Below are 10,079 nucleotides of genomic sequence, written 5' to 3'. Positions count from 1 at the left end.
CCGGCCGGGACAAGCTAGAGATTGTTATTTCGGTTTTAAATCACGCTCTTTCCCAAATCTACGCGAACGGAATGCTATTGAAGTATTGAGCGTCGTTCTGGTACGACGCCTTAACCAACGTCATTTGTTCATCAGTGTTTTTACGGCGTCGTCGTTAGAGGTCATAAGTAAAAAGATCGTTAATAATCAAGAAAACTCTTCATGCACTCGGCTTTTTGTGAAATGGACGACGGTTGAAAAAAGTGTTGGAAAATGGGTACAGTACCAAATTTAGACAAATTATGTCGAATATGTACAAATGAAAACACGGAAGGTGTGCCGATATTCGGCGAAGATGGTAAAAAATTGTACTTAGAAGAAAAAATCAAGAAGTATTTAACCATTACGGTGAGTGTTGGATCGATTCGCTACTGCTGTTTTTAATTCATCTTAGAAAAGGATTATTAGATTCACATAACCACAACGTCGCAGGTTTTACGATTTTTATCTGCTTTATAGAAATTAAAATACCAGTGAACATGTCTGTTTTATTTGCAACATTGCAGGTGACGTCTGAAGACGATTTACCGAAAATGGTTTGTGGAAATTGCTGCAGGAAGCTAGATAGCATTCATCGTTTTGTATCGATGGCAATTAAAATGCAAGACAAATTGAAAGCACTTATCGAAGCACGGGGCAAAGAAGAAACCAAAAAGGAACACAGTATTCTGCATTCAATTTTGAGTAAAGTAAGATATTTGCCCAAAAACGGTGGTTTTTCATTTGTGTATTTTGACAGCGTCTGATTGTTTATCATCTTCAGTGACACATGTTATTACATTAATTTAATTTTTTACACTTCTTGGTTTTGTTTACTTCATGAAAAAGTGGTCTTCGAGGCATTCTTGAATAAGACAGTCACACGAATTTTGGAAAGGCAGCAATACTTTTCTTAAAAAAGAGAAAACTTCATAATTTCAGAAAAAAACAGATAAGCGGATATTAAATAATAAGGGAATGACAATAAGGAATATAACTTTTGCAATAATTTAAAATAATAACGATTTTAAATTATTATGCAGTGGGATGGAGAGACTGCGTGCTGAATATAGCATAAAGTAATTTGGGGCACATACTCAGAATTTTCATGAAGGAGCACTGTATTTATCTGACCTTTAAATAAGTACACACAGGAGGCATATACTTTGATATTGGACACCTTTAGTCCATACCACAATGCTTTTACTTACCATTGAACTTTATATATTATGAATTAACACATTTATATAAAGTATATTAGGTGTATTGCGTATCATCTGTGAGTTGGACAGCTAAAATACTCGTGTGTACCATTACAACATCCAAATTTTCAGTTACTGGAATGGTACTGTAGTTATGCCCTTATGTTTCTCTTAAACATTTTTACACCTATGGCATATTTGATAGTGCCTGGAGTTTGCTGCATTGTTTTAGCCACACGTAAAAATCTACTTTTGTCATATGTTGATCTTTGTAGGTATGATATGAAGAGTAATTTGCTATCTTGTACAGTAACTATGAATGTAGAAATTTTTATTCTTATAGTTGTCTAAAGTAGCAATGCAAATGGAACTGAATCACCAGAAAATAACTCTTGCAGAAATAGCGACATTTCCAAAATTTTGCCACCAAATTCTGTGATTACTTCATCACAGCAACTGCAAGCACTGCATCCAGAAATAAACATTCAACTTCAGATACATTGGATTTACTTATGTGTATAATAGGTATACCACATCATTTCATCTTAACAACAGATTGGATCAAAGCACTCTCGCCATTCACTGTGGAGTCAAATTGAATCATAATCCACAACCTACACATCACCTTCAAACAGCTGAAAAAATTATCAGCAAAAATCGAAACATAGAATTAACCTGATTCAAAGCTGGCCAATGCATAGTGGGGTGCTTCCACCACAGAACTTTTAAGAATTAGCTCAATAGACCTGGTACACTCAACTGCTGAACACATGCTCCTATCTGGATCAATAGCTGCCATACCAACTGTGCCGACACACAGTTAAATCATCCGCAACTGGAACTATTAGAACGACTCTGCTGCAGTGGCTACCATTGTTGAGTAATATCACACCTCTCCAAACTATATGACTGACAGCCCTCAAATCACAGTTGGAAAAATGTAATGCCAAACTAACTCTTCCCATTCATGTTGATGCAGATTCCCTAAATGGCAGCAGCTGACACTAAAGTCAAGACATCCACCTGGAGCAGCCACCATTAAACTCGACTACATCAGTGGTCACGGGTCATCTCTTTGGAAAGACCAGAATCTCATGAACTCTCAACTCATGACAGATCCAATCTTGAAGTTACCAGGATTTTGTCTTCCCAGAAGACAATGTGGAAACATCAATAGGATATGCACAAACCATGGTATTTGAAACAAGAGCCCCTGATACAACCACCATGGAGACATGACCCACTTGGCCCTGGTTTACCCTTATACTTCCTTCAGGGATGCCTTCGAATGGCTGGCCCACAGTGACCTGCATTTCTGATAACAGATGTCTGTTCCTTTAGTTTAAGTTTTGGATAGTTATTGTAATCTCTCTCTCTCTCTCTCTCTCTCTCTCTCTCTCTCTCTCTCTCTATCTCTCTCTCTCTCTCACACACACACACACACACACACACACACTTCAAAAGTTCAACCCGTAAGGAAACTACAGAATTTATTAGTTCACTTGAAAGCAGTAATTTTTGCTTTTATTTAATGAAAATAACCAGTCATGATTGCAAATGATGTTCTATTCTGGTGACCAGCTTCAGTCTTAGTAGGCCATCTTCAGACCAGCGGGTGACCCACATAGACGACGAGCAGAACTATCTTATATGTCAGGAGGCACCATTCATTAACTACTCAGCTGATTATTTTTGTTAAAAGTAAGATATCAATCACTGCTGTTTCTAACATGCTTTCTAAAATTGTTAAGGATTTGTGCTGGCTATGGTGGCACTTCTAGCAGAATATTAAGATCTTTGCTGAACTTGATAGAACTACTCTTAAGCTATGACTTTGGGTGTATAAGCTGACATACTTAAATATCCACCAGAAACACCGATTGACAAAACTTCAGATATGCAAACCACTTGTAGATACTGACCTGTGCCAATCATTTCAGTCTTTTCAAAGGTATTTGTGAAAGTAGCCCGTGACAGAATGCTGACTCATTTAACTGAATGGAATGTGTTAACTGCATCTCAGTTAGGCTTTCATAAAGGAATCTCCATATACATTATATAAAGTGATACAAAATCTTACAAGTGAAGTGCTAGCAGTGCCAAACAAGAAAAATTACCCTTTTGACATATTCTGTGACCTTGCCAAAGCCTTTTATTGTGTAGATCATAAAATTCTACTTGACAGACTAAAGTGCTGTGCCATTAATAGCATTCTTTTTCCATGCATGGAATTGTACCTCTTTAACAGGAAGCAGACAGTCATTAAGAGACTGAATCTCTAGCATGAAAATAACCCCACAATGGGGGAACATAAAATGTGGAGTGCACAAGGATTGATATTGGGCCCACTCTTGTTTCTACCCCATAGAAATGGTTTTCCAGTAACTTTTAAGGGCAGTTCAAAAACTGCAATGTTTGCTGATGATACAAACCTACGAATTAAGAGTCCAAACTCAGCCTACAAGTGATTCACAGCTAACAATTTAGTCTTAATGTCACAAAGACTCATATTATTCAATTTCAAACGAGGAATAATGATCTTAGAGCACCAGAAGTAGATGTAATGGTCATATATATTTAAGTAAGTGTATTGTATAAAGTTCCTTGAGGTCCAGGTAGATAACAAGTTAAAATAGGGTCAACACATCGATAACAATCAACATGCTCAGTTCAGGGTTTATGCCTTAGATGCATCTCCCATTGTGCTGATACAAGGGCATCCACTTTCGTATGAAATTTGTAGTGTGCTACCTGCAAGACATACAGAAAATAGACCTGTATTGGTAGAAAGAGCATCTCTCCAGATTTATAACTCATATTACAGATGCTCAACATGGGCACAGTTTGTGATGTGCTAGACTTCAATATATACATGAAACCACTGACATGAACTGCCTGGGAAGGGGCGGCTGCAGCCCACTATGGACATCTGTTCCTTGGATTGCCTGTCTTCAGGTGTGAACTTATTCGACATGACATTACCGAGCAGATGATTTATCTACATGTTCTGATGTGCCTGCCCCCTAGCATAACTACAACCTTGGTGTATATTAACAAACGAGAATTTTGAGATATGCTGTTTTGACTAATGTGTGTCATTTTTCTGTATGTCTTACAGTTTTCATGCAGTTGTCTTTTGAAATCATGAAATACTCGTAAATAATACTATACATGCCTCACAAACAGGCTTTGTAGAGAGAGAGACAAGGATGTGTTAGAAGGAGATTAGCAGAAACTACTTAATGGAGTAAAGCAAATGGTTCTGAGCGATATCAACGGATGTGTGGGGAGGAGGATATGAAGTACTGGAACCAGGAGCAAAGCCAGCCAAAGTGGTTGTATGACAACAAAGAAGGAAGAGGCAGAAAAGAGAACAAAAATGTTGCAGGAGTGCAGCAGTCAAAATAAGAAAGCAGTGTGTGGTTTGGTCAGAAATAAAAGAAGAAACAGAACTAGGGATGAAATTGTGGGTGAAAGTGGTAACGGAGTTAAAGACACAGATAAATTAAAAAATATACTTTAGGATAATCTCCTGAATGCCAGAAAGTCAAGGCCTCCCACTATTCCTGTTTATCTTAGCCATGGAAAGCAAGAGTATAAATAATTCATGAGTGAAAGAGACCACTCATTGAATAGCACAACCTACTATATTTATAGCTCAGAGTATGATAGAAAAGTCAGAATATAAAAAGAAGCCATTGCTCTTTGTGGATGACAAGGTGTGAAATATTTCAGCTTAAGTCCAAGAACAGTGATAGGGAATATAATTGGAGTGGCACAATTAGATCGTGAGTATCAAATGACAGAAAAACTTGCTGAAAGATGAGCATCTACCAAAAAAGGGGGTGGGTAGCATGCAGGAAATATGGCTTAGCTGCACATGAGCCCTTGACAAATATGTTAGTTGCTTAGGTAAATCAAGGTATTGTACTGCACAGTGGTTAGTCTTTATTGAGGAAGAGAAAAACCAAGAAATGAAGATAAAAAAACCTTGTACTTTACCCTGAAGTGACTAAGCAGTTCAGGCAACACACAGCTTGGCACTTCTATCCCCCCCCCCCCCCCTCGTTAAAACACATACACACAGAGTCTCTCTCTGTCTCTCTCTCCCTCTCTCTCTCTCTCTCTCTCTCTCTCTCTCTCTCTCTCTCTCTCTCTCTCTCTCTCTCTGCCATTTTGTTGTATGATAATTGACACTACAGGTGGTGCTCAGTGTGCATTTAGCTGCTCTTGAATTTGGTCTCGTGCACTTGCTCCTGTAATATGTGGACATTGTTGATGGATGTGTAAAATGCCAGTACCTCTAAATGTGCCCAAAGACAGAAATCCAAGGTACTAATGGCAGATGAAAAGAGGGCCATGATGTTAGACCTTCTTGATCAACCCATCGCTCATTAAATGTTTGTTAGGTACTTTCATGTGAGGCATTGTGCCTCATGCATAAACCTACAGGAGTAACTTTCACCTTTAGTGTGTGTAATTTTTCACTCAGAAATTAGCTATAAACAGAACTTGCTAATTTGTCTAGTAAAGTGAACATTATGAGTCATTTAAAGTCAGCATCGAAGGGCAACCTTGGCAAGAAGTCTACAACACACAAAACTTGAAGGACCAATATAATATATTTCTTCAAGTCTTCAGCACTTTCTTTCATAGCTCTTTCACATTGAAAATTGTCAACAGATATGCATTACCAATAAGCAACCAATATGGGTAACTAATGACATAAGAATTTCCCGTTGGAGGAAACAGAAGATGTATTGTAACAATGTGGACAGTGAGATGCCATTTACAGAACTTTTCTACAGGCAATACAGCAGAGTGCTGAGTAATGTTTCAGACAGGCTACTACAATACATCACACAAAGGGAATACAGAGGTCTCAGGACAAAATTATAAGTATACGTTCAATTGTGAAGAAGTATCAGGTCAAAATGTGGGTGCTCAATTTATTACAGCTCTCTTGTGTGACACTGAAATTGCTAGTGATCCACAAGAGTTGTGGCAAGTTAAATCAAGATTTTATGGATACAGGTAAATATACAGAACCCCTGAACACTAGTGCCTTAGGACAACTATATCACAAGCAGCTACAGCATACAAGCAAAGATGAAATTGAATCAATAATTAAATTGCTAAAGAACAGACTCCTGCAGATATGATGAAGTTTTATATGGTATTACGATCTTCTTCTTCTCATGGCATTACAACCCTGTGTGGGTTTTAGCCTCATCATAAAGTTTCCTCCATTTTGCCCACTCCAGCATGATTCTCTGCCATCCTCGGACTCTGAGAGATTTCATATCTTCTTCCATGTCATCAATCCACCGTTTTTGTGACCTTCGTCTCTGTCTTCTTCCGGTTGGCCTCCATTCAAAAATCTTTTTAGTTGTTCTTCTGGTATTCATCCTGAGGACCTGCCCAAGCCAGGCTATTCTTCTACTTATTATAATTCTTATGATGTTAGCTCCTTGTATGAGGTGATCCAGCTCAGTATTTGTTCTAGATCTCCAGAAGCCATTATTATCCTGAACTGCCCCATAGATCTTACACAGCACTCCGTGTTCAAATATCCTGAGCTGTTGCTCATCAACACTCGTTAGCATCCATGTTTCACATACGTAGGTTACAACTGGCCTGATAATGGCCTTATATGGTTGCAGCTTCAGCTGCCTATTTAATAACCTAGAGGCCAACAATTTCTTAAATGTGTGGAAGCATCTATTACCACTTTAGATGCACAGTTTTACACTAGACTCTCGCTAATCTGGCCCTCAGTAGTCCGGACTCTCAGTAATCTTGCGTTCGTCCAAATATAAGTGCATAATGAATTATCGTGCACAACAATGCTTGGTTAAACAATGGTTTATATACTGTATTTGAAATGGTAGCTTTCTTTACAGTTCGGAATCATGTCTTCTAAAAGGAAACAGGTTACGCTAGACCTCAAGCAGAAATTCGAAATTTTTAGATAAGTTAAACTGAGGTTCTTCGCAGAAAGCCATTGGTGCTGAGTTCAATGTTGGACGAGCAACTATTTATGACATCAAAAAGAAAGATGATGATATTCGACAGTGCTCAACATAAATGGATAGTGAGTTGGGAAAACAGAAGGTTATGTGAAAGAGTGAGAATGAAGAACTGGACGTAGAAGTTTATAGATGGTGCATACAACAACACAGTACAGGAATTCCAGTCAGTGGCCCCATTATAAAGGAAAAAGCAGCTGCATTTAACAAACAACTTGGCGGTAGTAACTTGTTTGCAGTGAGCGAAGGTTGGCTATCAAAATGGAAAAATCTACATGACATTCAGCTGCTGACACTCACCAGGGAGTGTCTTTTTGTGTATTTGCCTCAACACAAATATCTGGTCTGTTGTTAATCTATTAGGCCGAAATTCACAATGATACTCCCCTAGAATCTCTTCTGCATATAGTGCTTACCTGTTGTAGATAATACTAGAGAAGATCTGATAGGTTACATTCAGCAGGGTAATTCCTCAGTAATTTGAACAACAGGTATTGTCTCCTTTCTTGTGTATTGATTGGATTACACCTAAGGTCCATTCTTCTGGGATTCTTTCTTTTGATTCCATATCAACTTAATAAGTTTGTGGATCCCCTTATGAAGATCAGTTCCCCCATTTTTTAGCAGTTCTGCAGTTATTTCGTCAGTTCCTGGTGCTTTACAATTTTTTAGACAATGTACTACCTTCCGTACTTCCTCTAATGTTGGTTCCTCTATTTCTGGATCTACGATATAATAGAGTGACTGCTCATTCCTGGTAGGATTGTCCTCCAAAATTCCTTTGAAATATTCTCTCCATCTATCCAGAATATCAGCAAATTTCCCTCTTTGTACTAACAAGCTGTTATTTTTGGTCTATATCCTTAAGTTCCTTCTTTAATTTTCTTGTAGAATTTTCTGCTTTCATTCCTTTGGTAGTGCTCTTCCATCTCCTCTATCTTTCTCTTCATGGCTTCCCTTTTTTCCCCTCCTGCATACCTTTGCTGCCTCTATTCTCTTTTCATTATATAATGCCTGATTTGATCCAGTATTCCACTGCAAGCATTTCAGCCTTGCTTCCTTTTTCTGTTCCATTGACTGTCTATATTCATCATCATCATAAAAGTCTTCATTCCTAAGTCTCCTTGCTTCCCCCAGTATTTCATGCGCTGTTGTCCTAATGCTATCTTTTTTAGAGTTCCATTCTTTGTCTGTATCATCTCCACTATCTTTTGTTTGTAACTACTGTGTCAATATATTCTGGTACTCCTGAACAAGAGACCTATCTTTCAGTTGTTCTATATTCCATTTCTTTACTCTGGTACTACTACCTTTGGTAGCCATGGCAAGTTTCTGTATCATTTTGGCTCCTACTAGGTAATGGTCAGAATCGGAATTAGCTCCTTATAAAGTGCGCACGTTTTCCATATCAGATGCCCACCTCTTTGATATCAATATATGGTCTATTTGGTTTGCTTCATTTGTTCCTGGTATTTTCCATGTCCCTTTGTAGATATTTTTCCTTGGAAAACAGGTACTACTGCCTTAAACTTATTTGCAGAAGTAAACTGGGCAACTCTCATACCATTATTATTAGTTTCGTCATGCAGACTTTCCTTATCAAAGACACTTCTGAATGCCTCTTCCTTTCCCAGTTTTACATTATAGTCACCAGCAACTATTTTGAAATAATATCTGGGTATTCTGTCACACACCACCTGTGGTTGATTATAGAAGATATCCACAGTATCTTCATCTGATTCTTCCATTGTTGCATATACATTCACAAAGTTCACATTGTGGAGTTTACCTTTCATACACAGAGTACATATTCTTTCATTATATGGGGTGAAAGCAATAACTGATCTAAGCATATTGTTGGAGACTATAAACCCAACTCCATACTCCTCTTATCTTTAGTCTTTCCCTGAATAGTACATGGAGAATTTCTGCTTATAAATCTCTCCTCTTCCCTTCCACCTGATTTCCTGCAGTGCAACAATTACCATTCCATACCTTAGCACCTCTTCTGCAACACTATTCATTGCTCCTGTCTGCAACAGCCTACACACGTTCCATGTTCCAAATTTAAGCACCGATAAATCCATATTCTTGTTTCCTAAAATAGTTTGTCTACATAGGGGCAGTCTGGCTGTTGAATTATTCGCTGTAATAGATTTTTACAAGGTGGGGGTATCAACCTTGCGCTCAACCCCCAACCTGGAGGACCAGGCTTTCATTTTGGGGTTAGCTCCCCTAGAGGGGTTGATGACCTAGCCTATAGAGTCCTCCCTCCCCCTATGGTGTGGGACACACTTCTTATGGCTCCTCAGTCGAGACCACTCTGGCTTGGGTGACCCTGTCAATAGCTACGCTACTGCTGGTGTGGCTCTCGACCTCATCAGAGCATACAAACCCACCTGCCCAGCACTGAAGGTGCCTACGATAAGGTGGTGTCCCCTGGGTGGGATAATATCATGATCAGTGCACCCTATATTAGTTCTGTACTCAAGTCACCTGTGAAACATGCCTGTCAGGAGTGGCCAGTTTCCTAACGAGTTTGAAGTTCTCATTAATGAAACTGCTTTATAAAAGGTGGTAGGCTGCAGACAATTATGGGCCAATTTCTTTGGAGTCAGCTTTTTTTAATTATTTTAGAAAGCAATATACAAGAGAGTAGTGGCACACATCAGTATGAATAATTTGCTATCAGACTCATTGTGTGCCTTCAGGAAAGGAGTGTCAGTTGAAAATGCAACTTTTTGTTTTGTGTGTGAGGCACTAACAGGGCTAAATGGTAGGTCAAATAGACACTTAGTTTCTCTTAGATTTGGTCTTGTACACATGCTCC

At 38.6% G+C, this 10,079-nt stretch overlaps 1 protein-coding gene across 1 annotated transcript in view; it reads left to right on the top strand.

Moving 5' to 3' along the window:
• LOC126173611 (zinc finger and SCAN domain-containing protein 2-like) overlaps nucleotides 1-10,079 on the top strand; it is a 116,442-nt gene continuing 106,363 nt past the window's right edge. Inside the window, exons 1-2 of the mRNA XM_049920970.1 lie at nucleotides 1-387; nucleotides 546-728. Coding sequence (XP_049776927.1) covers nucleotides 253-387; nucleotides 546-728 — 318 coding nt within the window. The 5' untranslated portion in view covers nucleotides 1-252. The remainder of the gene's footprint in view (nucleotides 388-545; nucleotides 729-10,079) is intronic.

This window comes from Schistocerca cancellata, chromosome 1 (assembly GCF_023864275.1).
Source record: "Schistocerca cancellata isolate TAMUIC-IGC-003103 chromosome 1, iqSchCanc2.1, whole genome shotgun sequence".
NCBI classification, from domain to species: Eukaryota; Metazoa; Arthropoda; class Insecta; order Orthoptera; family Acrididae; genus Schistocerca; species Schistocerca cancellata.
The sequence above is the reverse complement of the archived record's forward strand: the minus strand, read 5'-3'. Positions and strand labels throughout refer to the sequence as shown.